Source organism: Bombina bombina, chromosome 9 (genome assembly GCF_027579735.1).
Source record: "Bombina bombina isolate aBomBom1 chromosome 9, aBomBom1.pri, whole genome shotgun sequence".
Taxonomy (NCBI): domain Eukaryota; kingdom Metazoa; phylum Chordata; class Amphibia; order Anura; family Bombinatoridae; genus Bombina; species Bombina bombina.
In genome coordinates this window covers 184,087,427-184,106,770 of record NC_069507.1, presented here as the reverse complement: position 1 = coordinate 184,106,770, position 19,344 = coordinate 184,087,427, and the positions used below count along the sequence as shown (strand labels likewise).

Genomic DNA, 19,344 nt, shown 5'->3' with positions numbered 1-19,344 from the left:
GGAGCATAAATAACAAAAAACAAACCTTATGTATATAAGAAACATTAAAAAAGGAAATATTGTCATGTATTTTTCAGTAATTAAAAGTGCTTCATCAGACAGAATGAAAACCATGCAGTTACTGTATATTAAATAACATTTCCTAGATTGACAAATGAACAAATAAGGCACTGTACTTCTGTTTCCTGATTCATTAGAGCATATAATTTTTACATTACTGAGCCTTGAAAACTATGTGTATCCCCCGCAAAAGGGTTAAACACCCAGGTAAAGTTCTACTCCGTGCGTTTAAGCCTTCTAGCTTCCATGTGGGATGTGGCTATCCAGCAAATTAATAGAAGTTTTCACACTACCCTGCCCAATCACCTGCTCTATCTTGCTTGTGAACTGCAAGGCTTCCTACTCCGTAGCAGGATTTTGTCTTTGTGTTTAGCCCTTTTATGTGGGTTAAACAGATAGCTACCCAGGTTTAGGAATTAAACAATACTGCTTGTGTTAGACTGTCTCATTAAAGGGACATTGATTATACACTAGTAAATTGTTCTAATGTTCTGAGCAGTTTAACTTTGCACTACTGCAGAGTTTTAACTGTGTTTTAACCCATGCAAAAGGGGTTAACCACATTTTCCCTTCTGAGCAAAACTACATCTATGAGTCATTCAGGAGCAGCATATGTAAAGCTGAATCCAGCTCAGCAGTGGAAGTAAAACAAAGAGCACTATGATGTAGTAATACAGTGTTCTATCACATTGAAGCACAGGAACCTTTCTTGCTGAGTTTAGATTTAAGATCTACTATTACAACCTTTTTGATCTTTTTTTACAGTCCTTAGGCTACCGATGACATTTATACATAGAATTTTTATATTGAGCACATACATAAATGGTTTTCAGTAGAGAACAGTGTGCACACTACCAATAATCCATGAGTTTAAAAAAAAATTAAAAAAAATCCAGTTCTGTCAACAGAGGCAAATGCCAAAACTCATCAGATAAAAGGGACTATCTACTCCAGAATTATTATGGTTTAAAAAGATAGATAATCTCTTTATTACCCATTCCACAGCTTTGCATAACCAACATTGTTATATTAATATACTTTTTTATCTCTTTGATTACCTTGTATCTAAGCCTCGACAGACTTGCATTTTAGCTAATCAGTGCTGACTCATAAGTAACTCAACGTGAGTGAGCACAATGCAAATTTGATGATAAAAGTATATTTGATAGTTGTTTTAAATGGCATACCCTGGCTTCTAAGGCTAATAAAATACTAGCATGTATTAAGAGGCATTGATGCAAGTAAGGAAAGCATAATACTGCCACTATATAAATTCCTGGTAAGACCTCACCTTGAGCATGGAGTGCTGTTCTCTGGACCTATCTTTAAAAAAGATATTGCAGATTTAGAAAAATTTCCTAGAAGACCTACAAAACTAATAAAGGGAATGGAGAATTTAAGCTATAAGTGAGAGGTTAGCAAGACTGTGTTTGTTTTTTCTAGAAAAAAGGCAATTGAGAGGTGACATGATTACTTTATATAAATATATTCAAGGCCTATATACAGAGATGACGGAAGCTCTGTTTATCTCAAGCAAATTGTTTGTGACAAGAGGTCACAATATAATGCTGGAGAAAAGGAGGTTAAATCTCCAGCAACGTAAATGTTTTTTCACTGTAAGAGCAATTAAATTGTGGAACTCATTACCTAAGGAGGTAGTAAATGTAAATACCTTAGATATATTTAAAAATGGTTTATATATATTTTTGGCTAGAAACAGAATTCAGGTATATGATTGCTGGTGTTGAAATAAGTCACCGTTTTAATTAAGATCAACAGGAGCTTTTATTGTAGATAATTTAAGATTTGTTCAGGTTTAACGTTGTGGACTTCTGTCTTTTATCAACCTAATCTACTATGTTACTAGGTATCTGATTCATGAAAGTTTAACTTTGACTAAACTGTCCCTTTAAGTGTTCTATATGTGTATAGTAGACACATTTCACTTTTTTCTAATACTTTACAACTTTTCTTGTACAATATGCACCAATTTTACTATTCTATGTATTGTTTTGTTATTCCATTGACAAGTAAACAAATTTATTTCTCCTGTTAAGTGTAGTCAGTCCACGGGTCATCCATTACTTATGGGATTATATCTCCTCCCTAACAGGAAGTGCAAGAGGATCACCCAAGCAGAGCTGCTATATAGCTCCTCCCCTCTACGTCATACCCAGTCATTCTCTTGCACCTAACTAATAGATAGGACGTGTGAGAGGACTGTGGTTATTAAAATTAGTTTTTATATCTTCAATCAAAAGTTTGTTATTTTAAACAGCACCGGAGTGTGTTGTTTTTTTCTCAGGCAGCATTAGAAGAAGAATCTACCTGAGTTTATGTATGATCTTAGCGGTCGTAACTAAGATCTATTTGCTGTTCTCGGCCATTCTGAGGAGTGAGGTAACTTCAGATCAGGGGACAGCGGGCAGGGTTCACCTGCAAGGAGGTATGTTGCAGTATATTATTTTCTAAGGAATGGAATTGACTGAGAAAATACTGCTAATACCCATATAATGTAAGTGCAGCCTTAAATGCAGTAATAGCGACTGGTATCAGGCTGATATGTATGTATGTTACACTGAGGTATTTCTGGGGAATGGAACTTCACTAAGAAAATACTGTGTACATTTAACTTATATTTGAGCCTCCACTGCAGTATAAGCGACTAGCAGCAGGCTTATTAGTATCATTTCATAATTTTATTTTAAAACGTTTTACTGGCATGTTAATTGTTTTTCTCTGAGGTACTTGGTGATAAAATTTTGTGGGCATTATTTTTCCACATGGCTGTCGTTATTTATGAATAAATTCAGTTTGCTGAGCTTCCCCACTGCTATAATATGAGTGGGAGGGGCCTATTTTTGCGCTTTCTTGCGCAGTAAGAATTCACTCACAGTCTTCCTATTCCTTCCTCCATGATCCAGGACGTCTCTACAGAGCCCAGGGGTCTCCTAAACTAGTTTTGAGGGAGGTAATCACTCACAGCAGACCTGTGAGACTGTGCTTTTGACTGTGATAAAACGTTTTATATCTGTTATCCGTTTTTGGGTATTAAGGGGTTAATCATCCATTTGCTGGTGGGTGCAATCCTTTCCTAACTTATTGCATTTATTGTGAAAATTTGGTTGCTATAACAAATTTGGTTCATTGTATTTCTACTGTGACAGTTTATTAGTGTTTCTTAACCCCTTAACGACTGAGGACGTGCAGGGTACGTCCTCAGAAAAAAGGCAGTTAATGCCTGAGAACGTACCCTGCACGTCCTCAGTGTGGAAAGCAGCTGGAAGCGATCCTGCTCGCTTCCAGCTGCTTTCCGGTTATTGCAGTGATGCCTCGATATGGAGGCATCCTGCAATAACGTTTGTAAGCCATCCGGTGCAGAGAGAGCCACTCTGTGGCCCTCTCTGCACCGGAGATCGGTGGCTACCGGCGTTGGTGGGTGGGAGCCGGACCGGGAGGCGGGTGGCGGCCATCGATGGCCATGTGGATCTGAAGGGGGGCGGGATCGTGGGCGGGGGTGGCTGGGGGCGCGCACGGGCGCGCGCGCGTGCACGGGAGGGTGGGGGCGGGCGCGTGCACGGGGAGGGAGCGGGTGGGAACCGCTACACTGCAGAAAATGGGGAAATAAAAAATATAATAAAAATAAAATCTAAACAATCAGCAAGGTGGTGGGGGTTTGTTTGTGGGGGGTGGGGGGTTGGGGGAAGCTACACTACAGAAAAAAACAAAAAACCCCCAAAAAAAGCACTTTTTATTGTAAACTGGGTACTGGCAGACAGCTGCCAGTACCCAAGATGGCCCCCAATAAGGCAGAGGGGAGGGTTAGAGAGCGGTTTTGGGGGGGATCAGGGAGGTTGGGGGCTAAGGGGGGGATCCTACACAGTAGCATATGTAAATATGCTAAAAAAAAATTTCATTTTTTTTTAAAAACCCTTTTATTTTAGTACTGGCAGACTTTCTGCCAGTACTTAAGATGGCGGGGACAATTGTGGGGTGGGGGAGGGAAGGGAGCTGTTTGGGAGGGATCAGGGGGTGGGATGTGTCAGATGGGAGGCTGATCTCTACACTAAAGCTAAAATTAACCCTGCAAGCTCACTACAAACTCCCTAATTAACCCTTTCACTGCTAGCCATAATACACGTGTGAGGCGCAACAGGATTTAGTGGCCTTCTAATTACCAGAAAGCAACGCCAAAGTCATATATGTCTGCTATTTATGAACAAAGGGGATCCCAGACAAGCATTTACAACCATTTGTGCCATAATTGCACAAGCTGTTTGTAAATGATTTCAGTGAGAAACCTAAAATTGTGAAAAATTTTACGTTTTTTTTAATTTGATCGCATTTGGCGGTGAAATGGTGGCATGAAATATACCAAAATGTGCCTAGATCAATACTTGGGGTTGTCTACTACACTACAGTAAAGCTAAAATTAACCCTACAAGCTCCCTAAAAGCTCCCTAATTAACCCCTTAACTGCTGGGCATGATACACTTGTGGTGCGCAGTGGCATTTAGCGGCCTTCTAATTACCAAAAAGCAACGCCAAAGCCATATATGTGTGCTATTTCTGAACAAAGGGGATCCCAGAGAAGAATTTACAACCATTTATGCCATAATTGCACAAGCTGTTTGTAAATGATTTCAGTGAGAAACCTAAAGTTTGTGAAAAAATTTGTGAAAAAGTGAACAATTTTTTGTATTTGATCGCATTTGGCGGTGAAATGGTGGTATGAAATATACCAAAATTGGCCTAGATCAATACTTTGGGATGTCTACTAAAAAAAAATATATACATGTCAAGGGATATTCAGGGATTCCTGAAAGATATCAGTGTTCTAATGTAACTAGCGCTAATTTTGGAAAAAAATGGTTTGGAAATAGCAAAGTGCTACTTGTATTTATGGCCCTATAACTTGCAAAAAAAGCAAAGAACATGTAAACATTGGGTATTTCTAAACTCAGGACAAAATTTAGAAACTATTTAGCATGGGTGTTTTTTGGTGGTTTTAGATATGTAACAGATTTTGGGGGTCAAAGTTAGAAAAAGTGTGTTTTTTTCCATTTTTTCCTCATATTTTATAATTTTTTTTATAGTAAATTATAAGATATGATGAAAATAATGGTATCTTTAGAAAGTCCATTTAATGGCGAGAAAAACGGTATATAATATGTGTGGGTACAGTAAATGAGTAAGAAGAAAATTACAGCTAAACACAAACACCGCAAAAATGTAAAAATAGCCTTGGTCCCAAACGGACAGAAAATGGAAAAGTGCTCTGGTCACTAAGGGGTTAAAGGCACAGTAACGTTTTTTATATTGCTTGTAAATTTATTTCAAAAGTTTTTTCCAAGCTTGCTAGTTTCATTGCTAGTCTGTTAAACATGTCTGACACAGAGGAAACTCTTTGTGCAATATGTTTAAAGGCCAATGTGGAGCCCAATAGAAATTTGTGTACTAATTGCATTGATGCTACTTTAAATAAAAGTGTACATGTAAAGAAAATTTCACCAGACAACGAGGGGGAAGTTATGCCGACTAACTCTCCTCACGTGTCAGTACCTGCGTCTCCCGCTCGGGAGGTGCGTGATATTGTGGCGCCAAGTACATCAGGGCGGCCCATACAAATCACTTTGCAAGACATGGCTAATGTTATGACTGAAGTATTATCTAAATTGCCAGAAATTAGGGGTAAACGCGACCACTCTGGGGTGAGAACAGAGTGCGCTGATAATATTAGAGCCATGTCTGATACTGCGTCACAATATGCAGAACATGAGGACGGAGAGCTTCATTCTGTGGGTGACGGATCTGATCCAAGTAAACTGGACTCAGACATTTCAAATTTTAAATTTAAGCTTGAGAACCTCCGTGTATTGCTAGGGGAGGTATTAGCGGCTCTGAATGATTGTAACACGGTTGCAATTCCAGAGAAAATGTGTAGGCTGGATAGATACTATGCGGTACCGGTGTGTACTGATGTTTTTCCTATACCTAAGAGGCTTACAGAAATTATTAACAAGGAGTGGGATAGACCCGGTGTGCCTTTTTCACCCCCTCCTATATTTAGAAAAATGTTTCCAATAGACGCCACCTCACGGGACTTATGGTAGACGGTCCCTAAGGTGGAGGGAGCAGTTTCTACTCTGGCTAAGCGCACCACTATCCCGTGGAGGATAGCTGTGCTTTTTCAGATCCAATGGATAAAAAGTTAGAGGGTTACCTTAAGAAAATGTTTGTTCAACAAGGTTTTATATTACAACCCCTTGCATGCATTGCGCCTGTCACGGCTGCGGCGGCATTCTGGTTTGAGTCTCTGGAAGAGACCATTAACTCAGTTACATTGGATGAAATTACAGACAAGCTTAGAGTACTTAAGCTAGCCAATTCATTTATTTCCGATGCCGTAGTACACTTAATTAAACTTACGGCTAAGAATTCAGGATTCGCCATTCAAGCGCGCAGAGCGCTGTGGCTTAAATCTTGGTCAGCCGATGTAACCTCTAAATCTAAATTGCTTAACATACCTTTCAAAGGGCAGACATTATTCGGGCCCGGTTTGAAAGAAATTATCGCTGACATTACTGGAGGTAAGGGTCATGCCCTGCCTCAAGACAGAGCCAAACCTAGGGCTAGACAGTCTAATTTTCGTGCCTTTCGTAACTTCAAGGCAGGAGCAGCATCAACTTCCTCAGCTCCAAAGCAGGAAGGAACTGTTGCTCGCTACAGACAGGGCTGGAAACCTAACCAGTCCTGGAACAAGGGCAAGCAGGCCAGAAAACCTGCTGCTGCCCCTAAGACAGCATGAAGTGAGGGCCCCCGATCCGGAAATGGATCTAGTGGGGGGCAGACTTTCTCTCTTCACCTAGGCTTGGGCAAGAGATGTCCAGGATCCCTGGGCTTTAGAGATCATATCTCAGGGATATCTTCTGGACTTCAAAGCTTCTCCTCCAAAAGGGAGATTTCATCTTTCAAGGCTGTCAGCAAACCAGCTAAAGAGAGAAGCGTTTCTACGCTGTGTACAAGACCTTTTACTAATGGGAGTGATCCATCCAGTTCCGCGGTCGGAACACGGACAAGGGTTTTACTCAAATCTGTTTGTGGTTCCCAAAAAAAGAGGGAACCTTCAGACCAATTTTGGACTTAAAGATCCTAAACAAATTCCTAAGAGTTCCATCGTTCAAAATGGAGACTATTCGGACAATCTTACCTATGATCCAAAGGGGTCAATACATGACCACAGTGGATTTAAAGGACGCCTACCTCCACATATCGATTCACAAGGATCATTATCGGTACCTAAGGTTTGCCTTCCTAGACAGGCATTACCAGTTTGTAGCTCTTCCCTTCGGGTTAGCCACGGCTCCAAGAATCTTTACAAAGGTTATGGGCTCTCTTCTGGCGGTACTAAGACCGCGAGGAGTTTCGGTAGCTCCGTACCTAGACGACATTCTGATACAAGCGTCAAGTTTCCAGACTGCCAAGTCTCATACAGAGTTGGTTCTGGCATTTCTAAGGTCGCATGGGTGGAAGGTGAACGTAGAAAAGAGTTCTCTAAGGCCACTCACAAGAGTTCCTTTCTTGGGGACTCTTATAGATTCTGTAGAAATGAAAATTTACCTGACAGAAGACAGGTTAACAAAATTTCTAAATGCTTGCCGTGTCCTTCATTCCATTCAACACCCGTCAGTGGCTTAATGGTAGCGGCAATGGACATAGTACCTTTTGCACGCCTGCATCTCTACAATTGTGCATGCTAAGTCAGTGGAATGGGGATTACTCAGATTTGTCCCCTATGCTGAATCTGGATCAAGAGACCAGAGATTCTCTTCTATGGTGGCTTTCTCGGCCACATCTGTCCAGGGGGATGCCCTTCAGCAGGCCAGACTGGACAATTGTAACAACAGACGCCAGCCTACTAGGTTGGGGCGCTGTCTGGAATTCCCTGAAGGCTCAGGGATCATGGACTCAGGAGGAGAGTCTCCTTCCAATAGACATTCTGGAATTGAGAGCAGTTCTCAATGCTCTTCTGGCTTGGCCTCAGCTAGCAACTCTGAGGTTCATCAGGTTCCAGTCGGACAACATCACGACTGTGGCTTACATCAACCATCAGGGAGGGACAAGGAGTTCCCTAGCAATGATGGAAGTCTCAAAGATAATTCGCTGGGCAGAGTCTCACTCTTGCCACCTATCAGCGATCCACATCCCAGGCGTGGAGAACTGGGAGGCGGATTTTCTAAGTCGCCAGACTTTTTTCATCCGGGGGAGTGGGAACTTCACCCGGAGGTATTTGCACAACTGCTTCGGCGTTGGGGCAAACCAGATCTGGATCTCATGGCGTCTCGCCAGAACGCCAAGCTTCCTTGTTACGGATCAAGATCCAGGGATCCGGAAGCGGTTCTGATAGATGCTCTGACAGCACCTTGGGTCTTCAACATGGCTTATGTGTTTCCACCCTTCCCGATACTTCCTCGCCTGATTGCCAGGATCAAGCAGGAGAGAGCATCGGTGATTCTAATAGCGCCTGCGTGGCCACGCAGGACCTGGTATGCAGATCTAGTGGACATGTCGTCCTGTCCACCATGGTCTCTGCCTCTGAGACAGGACCTTCTGGTTCAGGGTCCTTTCAAACATCCAAATCTAATTTCTCTGAGGCTGACTGCATGGAAATTGAACGCTTGATTCTATCAAAGCGTGGATTCTCGGAGTCAGTGATTGATACCTTAATACAGGCTAGGAAACCTGTTACCAGGAAAATTTACCATAAAATATGGTGTAAATACTTACATTGGTGCGAATCCAAGAGTTACTCATGGAGTAAGGTTAGGATTCCTAGGATATTGTCTTTTCTACAAGAAGGCTTAGAAAAGGGTTTATCTGCTAGTTCGTTAAAGGGACAGATCTCAGCTCTGTCCATTCTTTTGCACAAGCGTCTGTCAGAAATTCCAGACGTTCAGGCTTTGGCCAGGATTAAGCCTGTGTTTAAAACTGTTGCTCCGCCATGGAGCTTAAACTTAGTTCTTAATGTTTTACAGGGTGTTCCGTTTGAACCCCTTCATTCCATTGATATCAAGCTGTTATCTTGGAAAGTTCTGTTCCTAATGGCTATTTCCTCGACTCGAAGAGTTTCTGAGTTATCAGCCTTACATTGTGATTCCCCTTATCTGATTTTTCATTCAGACAAGGTAGTTCTGCGTACTAAACCTGGGTTCTTACCTAAGGTAGTCACTAACAAGAATATCAATCAAGAGATTGTTGTTCCTTCATTGTGCCCTAATCCTTCCTCAAAGAAGGAACGACTTCTGCACAATCTGGACGTTGTCCGGGCCCTGAAATTCTATTTACAGGCAACTAAAGATTTTCGACAAACTTCTTCCCTGTTTGTCGTTTATTCGGGACAGAGGAGAGGTCAAAAGGCTTCGGCTACCTCTCTCTCCTTCTGGCTTCGTAGCATAATACGTTTAGCCTATGAGACTGCTGGACAGCAGCCTCCTGAAAGAATTACAGCTCATTCTACCAGAGCTGTGGCTTCCACTTGGGCCTTTAAAAATGAGGCCTCTGTTGAACAGATTTGCAAGGCTGCAACTTGGTCTTCACTTCACACCTTTTCCAAATTTTACAAATTTGACACTTTTGCTTCTTCGGAGGCTGTTTTTGGGAGAAAGGTTCTTCAGGCAGTGGTTCCTTCCGTGTAAAGGTCCTGCCTGTCCCTCCCGTCATCCGTGTACTTTTAGCTTTGGTATTGGTATCCCATAATTAATGGATGACCCGTGGACTGACTACACTTAACAGGAGAAAACATAATTTATGCTTACCTGATAAATTCCTTTCTCCTGTAGTGTAGTCAGTCCACGGCCCGCCCTGTTTTTACGGCAGGTCTAAATTTTAAATTAAACTCCAGTCACCACTGCACCCTATAGTTTCTCCTTTCTCGTTTGGTTTTGGTCGAATGACTGGGTATGACGTAGAGGGGAGGAGCTATATAGCAGCTCTGCTTGGGTGATCCTCTTGCACTTCCTGTTAGGGAGGAGATATAATCCCATAAGTAATGGATGACCCGTGGACTGACTACACTACAGGAGAAAGGAATTTATCAGGTAAGCATAAATTATGTTTTTTTTCTGCTACATTTTTTTTTTTATTCCTGACCAATGTTTCCTAAACAAATTATTCAGTTTTGCCATTTGTATAAATAATTTTTTTTAACTCAAGATAAATCAGATATAAGAAGTGTTATTATTTTTACCTGAATGAGTGATTGTTTTGTGTCTGCCTGTTTTTCTCTATTGGTATTTCAAAATTAAGGCTTTTGAGCTCATTTGGATTCATGAAAATGTTCATTTTAAAAGTAGTATTGGTTAAATATAAGCTTCCAGTTTCAAATCTCACTTAGAGTACTTAATTTTAATTCAGAACATTATTCCTGTGTTTTTAAATGTATACTGTATAAGACATAAGAAAACTTGTGTTTACTATATGTAAATTTGCTTTTCCTAATTTACTTTTTCAGACTATATGAAAATAAAGGTGAAGCTGAGTTTATGGAATCTTTAATGCAGCTGTTCAAATCAATCAATGACATGACGAGCAGCATCACAGATCAAACTGTTATAGTTAAGGTAAACGTGTTATTTTAATAAAATATCCTAAAGCCTATTTAAAACTACAAATATTAAAACATGCTTTTAAATATATATGAATGATGTATATCAATTACTATATTCTACAAATCCAGAGCTCGTAAACTGTATGAGCTCTGGATTTCTAGAGGTTTTATATTCTCAGCAAAATAAAAAAAAAAAGCTTTTTATAATAGATTACAATGTAAAAAAAGCTTTTATTGTTGTAGTGTTTAAAAACATTTATTTCTAAACAAAAATGTATTTTTAAATATATGTTTTTCTAAACAAAATCTATATTTTTCCCTGAATAATTCTGAGTTATGAAATTTCTAGGTGACAAATAGCAGATCAAGTGTAAATTATGAAGAAAAAAAAATACTTTCTTTACTCTATGAAGCTTTGGAAATAAGTAAATTGAGCCTCTTTTAATATTATGCAGTGCGTAACCTACTGGCTGTTGAGAGTCAGCACTTCCTTTTTTTAAATAAATCTTTTTCAAAGGGCTGATTTAGATCTTGAAAGGTAAAGTGAAGTTGAGTAACTGTGACAATGTTAAATTTTAATATAAATGAAAGCTTTGTTTGTCTATTATGTATGTATACAATCTGCTAAATGAGTTTTTACTCTCATTTATTATGACAGCACGTAGAACAGGATATGATTCATTAACATTGGGTTAATATTGGGCCACCAACCATTTTCATATACATTCTTGAAAGAGATACCCTCTTCCTCCACAATTAATTATCCTCTCTTCAACCTCTGCCTGTTTCATTCATGTGAGTTGTAAGGGTCTTACTCTGCTACCTAATCTTGCTGCTTCCTCTGTGTTCTATTTAGGTGTAATATAATGATATTGCCATACAAAGAGTTCCTCCTCATTTTCCATGATACCGCATATAAGTCAAAAGGTTTTCCTGTTCATCTGGTAATCTCTGATCTCATTAAAAAAGACTGGTCAAACCCAAGGAGACGTTTATATTAATACAAATATTTTTTTCCTCCTTTTACTGTATCTCAAAATCTATTTTACAATCCTAGAAAACATCCACATGGCTGTCTGCCTTTGGCAAACTGTACCACTATTTTGATTAAAGATATGTCTTTTAATAAAACTTTTTAAAGTAGCTGTGACCTTATTTTGGCCATTAGTAGCTACACCCAGAGCTCCTGACATCTGACTGTAATCTCTCATGAAGTTATGAAATTGAACAACATGTGGACATCATACATTTGTGTGTGTATATGCTAGCTAGTAAAATATAAATACAGTATAAAATGATAAGCAAAAAATACATAGTGTGTCTGCTTATTGAGATATATATACAGTATATATATATATATATATATATATATATTTCATGTTATTGGCAAGAGTCCATGAGCTAGTGACGTATGGGATATACCTATAAATACACCCCTCACCACACCCACAATTCAGTTTTTACAAACTTTGCCTCCTATGGAGGTGGTGAAGTAAGTTTGTGCTAAAATTTCTACGTTGATATGCGCTTCTCAGCATTTTTGAAGCCCGTTTCCTCTGAGTACAGTGAATGTCAGAGGGATGTGAAGGGAGTATCATCTATTGAATGCAATGGTTTTCCTCACGGGGATCTATTTCATAGGTTCTCTGTTATCGGTCGTAGAGATTCATCTCCTACCTCCCTTTTCAGATCAACGATATACTCTCATATTCCATTACCTCTACTGATAACCGTTTCAGTACTGGTTTGGCTATCTGCTATATGTGGATGGGTGTCTTCAGGTAAGTATGTTTTCATTACTTAAGACACTCCCAGCTATGGTTTGGCACTTTACGTATTTATATAAAGATCTAAATATATGTATTGTACTTATATTTGCCATGATTCAGGTTTCAGTATATTTCCTTTTGCAGACTGTCAGTTTCATATCTGGGAAATGCATTTTTTAGAAATGTATTTCTTACCTGGGGTGTAGTTTTTTTCAATTGACTGTCATTTTTCAAATTTGCGGGCAGAATTAGGCTTGCGAGGGCGCAAAACACTAAAGTTTATTGTGTCATTCTTGGGGCGAGATTTTTTTGGTGCGAAGTTACGTTCGTTGACGCAAATTCGTAATTTCCGGCGTCTTAGTTGACACTGGGTCCTTTCACAAGGTTGCGTCATCTATGACACGAGTGTCATTTCTCCAACATTGGTGTGTCCGGTCCACGGCGTCATCCATTACTTGTGGGATATTCTCCTCCCCTACAGGGAAAGGCAAGGAGAGCACACAGCAGAGCTGTCCATATAGCTCCCCCTCTAGCTCCGCCCCCAGTCATTCTCCTTGCCGCTCTGAACAAGTAGCATCTCCTCGGGGATGGTGAGGAGTTTGTGGTGTTAGTTGTAGTTTTTTATATCTTCTATCAAGAGTTTGTTATTTTAAAATAGTGCTGGCTTGTACTATTTACTCTACAACAGAAAAGTGATGAAGATTTCTGTTAAGAGGAATATGATTTTAGCACAAGTAACTAGAATCCATTGCTGTTACCACGCAGGACTGTTGAAACCAGAGAACTTCAGTTGGGGGTAACAGTTTGCAGACTCATCTGCTTCAGGTATGACTAGTCTCCTTCTAACAACACAGGCTAATGCTAGATGACAGTCATTTTTCCCCTCAGGGAAAATGGTAAGCCATTTTTCTTTCACCTCAGCAAAAAAGATAACAGGCTTCCCCTTTATGATTTTTATGCTGGTAGACACTGTTAGGGGCAAAATCGATTGGTTTTTATTACAATATCATGGCATTTGAACTGTTTTATAAGCTCATATACACTTGGGAACGTTTTTTATTGATCTGGCTTGTTTTAGACACCTAAATCTAGTCAGGAAGGCCCCTTCACTCTAGTGTGCTGAGGGAGGAAGCCTCATTTTGGTGCTTCAGCTGTGCAGTTGATTTCAAGGCAGTGCATGCAGTTTTCATGTGAGAGGGTCCTGTGACTCAGAAAGTGACTCCAGAAGGTTTATTTCTGTGGATGATTGACCCCTAAGGAAGGTAAAATGCTGCAGCAATACTGTAGCAGGGATTGTAGTGTATAAAAACGGTTAAATCCAACAATTAGCTCTGGTTTGCTTGTTTTAAGAGCTAGAGTCTCCATATTTGCTGTGCAATACTTTCTAAGCATTAAGACACTGGGGTCCAAATTTCATAAAAATCGGATATTGCCTTCATAGTTTTTTGAACATTCAGAAATAAAGTGTGTAATTTTATTATTTAAAGAGACAGTAACGTTTTTGTTTAAAATCGTTTTTATTGCATTGTTTGCCTGCCTAAATCTGTTTAACATGTCTATGCCATCAGATAACCTATGTTCTGTGTGTGTAGAGACAAATGTGTTCCCCCTTTGAGTGTTTGTGATAATTGTGCCATAGCGTCCAAACAAAATAAGGACAGCTCTGTTACATTTCATAATGTTGCCCAAGATAATTTATCTAATGAAGGTAGTGGGGATAGTTCTACATCCTCTCCTTCTGTGTCTACACCAGCTTTGCCCGCGCAGGCGACACCTAGCGCGCCAGTGCTTATTTCTATGCAACAATTAACAGCAGTAGTGGATAATTCTATAGCAAATCTTTTATCCAAACTGCCAGCATTTCAGAGAAAGCGTGATTGTTCAGTTTTAAATACAGATAAAAAAAGGATGAACAATCAGACGCTGACGATGCCTTATCTATTTTACCCTCACATCAATCGGAATTAGCTGTGAGGGAAGGGCTGTCTGAGGGTGAAATTTCAGACTCAGGAAAAATTTCTCAACAGGCAGAACCTGATATAGTAGCATTTAAATTTAAGCTAGAACATCTCCGCGCTTTGCTTAAGGAGGTATTAGCTACTCTGGATGACTGTGATTCTGTAGTAGTACCAGAGAAGTTGTGCAAATTGGACACATTTTTAGAGGTCCCAGTGCACGAAGACGCTTTTCCAATACCCAAGAGGGTAGCGAGCATAGTGGATAAGGAGTGGGAGAAGCCAGGTGTACCCTTTGCCCCACCTCCTATATTTAAGAAAATGTTTCCCATAGTAGACCCTAGAAGGGACGCATGGCAGACGGTCCCGAAGGTTGAGGGAGCTGTTTCAACACTAGCGAAGCGCACAACTATTCCTATAGAGGACAGCTGCGCTTTCAAAGATCCTATGGATAAAAATTGGAAGGATTGCTTAAAAAGATTTTTGTTCAACAAGGGTTCATCCTTCAACCAGCTACGTGTGTTATTACTGTCACTTCAGCGGCGTCCTTTTGGTTTGAGGAACTAGAAAGGTCGCTCCAGAAAGAGACTTCCTATGAAGAAGTCATGGACAGAATTCACGCATTAAAGTTAGCTAATTCCTTTATATTGGATGCCGCTTTTCAAATAACGAAATTGGGGGCGAAAAACTCAGGTTTTGCTATAGTAGCGCGGAGGGCGCTTTGGCTAAAATCCTGGTCGGCAGATGTGTCGTCCAAGACTAAGTTACTTAATATTCCTTTCAAGGGTAAGACCCTTTTTGGGCCGGAATTGAAGGAAATTATTTCAGACATCACTGGGGGTAAGGGCCATGCCCTCCCACAGGATAGGCCTTTTAAGGCTAAGAACAAGTCTAATTTTCGTTCCTTTCACAATTTCAGGAACGGACCGGCTAATAACTCCACTGCCGCTAGACAAGAAGGTAACGCGGCCCAGCCCAAACCCGCTTGGAAGCCCATGCAAGGCTGGAACAAGGGTAAACAGACCAAGAAACCTGCTGCTGCTACCAAGACAGCATGAAGGGGTAGCCCCCGATCCGGGACCGGATCTGGTAGGGGGCAGACTATCTCTCTTCGCTAAGGCTTGGGCAAGAGATGTTCCGGATCCCTGGGTACTAGAAATAGTCTCCAAGGGATACCTGCTAGAGTTCAAGGGACTTCCTCCAAAGGGAAGATTCCACCTGTCTCACTTATCTTCAGACCAGATAAAGAAACAGGCATTCTTACATTGTGTAAGAGACCTATCAAAGATGGGAGTGATAAACCCAGTCCCCTAAGGGGAACAAGGTCTAGGTTTTTACTCAAACCTGTTTGTGGTTCCCAAAAAAGAGGGAACTTTCAGGCCAATCGTGGATTTAAAGATATTAAACAATTTCCTCAGAGTTCCATCCTTCACGTGGCTCTTCCATTCGGTTTAGCCACCGCTCCCAGAATTTTCTCAAAGGTGCTAGGGTCCCTTCTAGTGGTCCTAAGGCCGAGGGGCATCGCTGTAGCACCTTATCTAGACGACATCCTAATCCAAGCGTCGTTTCTTTCCAAAGCGAGGGCCCACACAGACATTGTGTTGGCTTTTCTCAGATCTCACGGGTGGAAGGTGAACATAGAAAAGAGTTCACTGTCACCGTCCACAAGGGTTCCGTTTCTGGGAACAATAATAGATTCTATGGAAATGAAGATCTTCCTGACAGAAGTCAGAAAGTTAAAGCTTCTAAACGCTTGTCGAGTTCTTCATTCTATTCCTCAAACCTCCATAGCTCGGTGCATGGAAGTAATAGGACTAATGGTCGCAGCAATGGACGTGGTTCCTTTTGCTCGAATTCATCTAAGACCATTACAGCTGTGCATGCTCAATCAGTGGAATGGGGACTATACAGACTTGTCTCCCCAAATTCAAGTAGACCAGGTAACCAGGGACTCACTTCTCTGGTGGTTGACCCAGGATCACCTGTCTCAGGGAATGAGTTTCCGCAGACCAGAGTGGGTCATTTTCACGACCGACGCCAGCCTCTTGGGGTGGGGCGCGGTCTGGGACTCCCTGAAAGCTCAGGGCCTATGGTCTCTGGAAGAGTCGCTTCTCCCGATAAACATTTTGGAACTAAGAGCAATATTCAATGCGCTCCTGGCTTGACCTCAGCTAGCAAAAGCCAGGTTCATAAGATTTCAGTCGGACAACATAACGACTGTTGCGTACATCAATCATCAGGGGAGAACAAAGAGTTCCCTAGCGATGAAGGAAGTAACCAAGATCATCCAATGGGCAGAGAATCACTCCTGCCATCTATCTGCTATTCACATCCCAGGAGTAGACAACTGGGAGGCGGACTATTTGAGTCGTCAGACTTTCCATCCGGGGGAGTGGGAACTCCACCCGGAGGTCTTTGCTCAGTTAACCCAATTATGGGGCATTCCAGACATGGATCTAATGGCGTCCCGTCAGAACTTCAAGATTCCTTGTTACGGGTCCAGATCCAGGGATCCCAAGGCGATTCTAGTGGATGCATTAGTGGCGCCTTGGTCGTTCAACCTAGCGTATGTGTTTCCACCGTTTCCTCTCCTTCCCAGGCTCATAGCCAGGATCAAACAGGAAAAGGCCTCGGTGATTCTGATAGCTCCTGCGTGGCCACGCAGGACTTGGTATGCAGACCTGGTGAATATGTCATCGGCTCCACCATGGAAGCTACCTTTGAGACAGGATCTTCTAGTACAAGGTCCATTCGAACATCCAAATCTAGTTTCTCTGCAGCTGACTGCTTGGAAATTGAACGCTTGATTTTATCCAAACGTGGGTTTTCGAATTCTGTGATAGATACTCTGGTCCAAGCCAGAAAACCTGTGACTAGAAAGATTTACCATAAAATATGGCGTAAATATATCTGTTGGTGTGAATCCAAGGGATTCTCCTGGAGTAAAATAAAAATTCCAAGGATTCTCTCCTTTCTCCAAGAAGGTTTGGATAAAGGGTTGTCCGCTAGTTCTCTAAAGGGACAGATTTCTGCTTTATCTGTCTTGTTACACAAACAACTGGCAGCTGTGCCAGATGTACAAGCTTTTGTTCAGGCTTTGGTTAGAATCAAGCCTGTTTACAGAACCATGACTCCTCCTTGGAGTCTAAATTTAGTTCTTTCAGTTCTTCAAGGGGTTCCGTTTGAACCTTTACATTCCATAAATATTAAGTTATTATCTTGGAAAGTACTGTTTTTGGGTGCTATTTCTTCTGCTAGAAGAGTTTCTGAATTATCTGCTTTGCAGTGTAATCCACCCTATCTGGTTTTCCATTCAGATAAGGTTGTTTTGCGTACTAAGCCTGGTTTTCTTCCAAAAGTTGTTTCCAACAAGAATATTAACCAGGAAATAGTTGTTCCTTCTCTGTGTCCGAAACCAGTTTCAAAGAAGGAGCGTTTATTACACAATTTAGATGTTGTTCGTGCTTTAAAGTTCTATTTAGAAGCAACAAAAGATTTTAGACAAACCTCATCTTTGTTTGTCGTTTACTCTGGTAAGAGGAGAGATCAAAAAGCTACTGCTACCTCTCTCTCTTTCTGGCTAAAAAGCATTATCCAATTGGCCTATGAGACTGCCGGACGACAGCCTCCTGACCGAATCACAGCTCACTCTACTAGGGCTGTGGCTTCCACATGGGCCTACAAGAACGAGGCTTCTGTTGATCAAATATGTAAGGCAGCGACTTGGTATTCTCTGCACACTTTTGCCAAATTCTACAAATTTGATACTTATGCTTCTTCGGAGGCTATTTTTGGGAGAAAGGTTTTGCAAGCCGTGGTGCCTTCCATTTAGGTAACCTGATTTGCTCCCTCCCTTCATCCGTGTCCTAAAGCTTTGGTATTCGTTCCCACAAGTAATGGATGACGCCGTGGACCGGACACACCAATGTTGGAGAAAACAGAATTTATGCTTACCTGATAAATTACTTTCTCCAACGGTGTGTCCGGTCCACGGCCCGTCCTGGTTTTCCTAATCAGGTTGAACATTTTTTTGTCTTTATACACTACAGTCACCACGGCACCCTATAGTTTCTCCTTTTTCTCCTAACCGTCGGTCGAATGACTGGGGGGCGGAGCTAGAGGGGGAGCTATATGGACAGCTCTGCTGTGTGCTCTCCTTGCCTTTCCCTGTAGGGGAGGAGAATATCCCACAAGTAATGGATGACGCTGTGGACCGGACACACCGTTGAAGAAAGTAATTTATCAGGTAAGCATAAATTCTGTTTTCTGGACGTTTTTGCCGCCAAAAAATATTTTTCTGTTTGTTGTGCGTCATACTTGGTGACAAATATTTTCATTATTTTAGACCCCATTCCTATTTACCTCTTGCCTTTTTTTATGTCAGAGGGCTATTCTGTTTGCATTTTTTCCCATTCCTGAAACTGCCATATAAGGAAATGTTTAATTTTGCTTTGTATGTTGTTTTTTTCTTACATTTGCAAGATGTCTCAATCTGATCCTGTCTCAGAATTCACTGTTGGATCCCTGCTACCTGATAACAGTTCTACCAAAGCTAAGTGCATTTGTTGTAAACTTGTGAAGATTATACCTCCAGCTATGGTTTGTAATAGTTGTCATGATAAACTTTTACATGCAGAAAATGTATCCATCAGTAGTAGTTAATTACCTGTTGCTGTTCCCTCAACATCTAAAGATATACCTTTAAATTTAAAAGAATTCATTTCTGATTCTATACAGAAGGCTTTGTCTGCCATTCCGCCTTCTAATAAACGCAAAAGGTCTTTTAAAGCTTCTCATAAAGATGATGAATGAATTTTCAAATGACCGAAAACATACTGAATTATCCTTCTCTGGTATTCTGATGAGGATCTATCTGATTCAGAAGATCCTGCCTCAGATATTGACACTGATAAATCCTCTTATTTATTTAAGTTGTAGTATATTCGTTCTTTGT

The 19,344-nt window shown here is 40.9% G+C and overlaps 1 protein-coding gene across 1 annotated transcript in view; it reads left to right on the top strand.

Moving 5' to 3' along the window:
• DOCK1 (dedicator of cytokinesis 1) overlaps positions 1–19,344 on the top strand; it is an 827,740-nt gene that overhangs the window by 318,894 nt on the left and 489,502 nt on the right. The window contains exon 23 of the mRNA XM_053692513.1: positions 10,571–10,679. Within this exon, the coding sequence (XP_053548488.1) occupies positions 10,571–10,679 (109 nt within the window). The remainder of the gene's footprint in view (positions 1–10,570; positions 10,680–19,344) is intronic.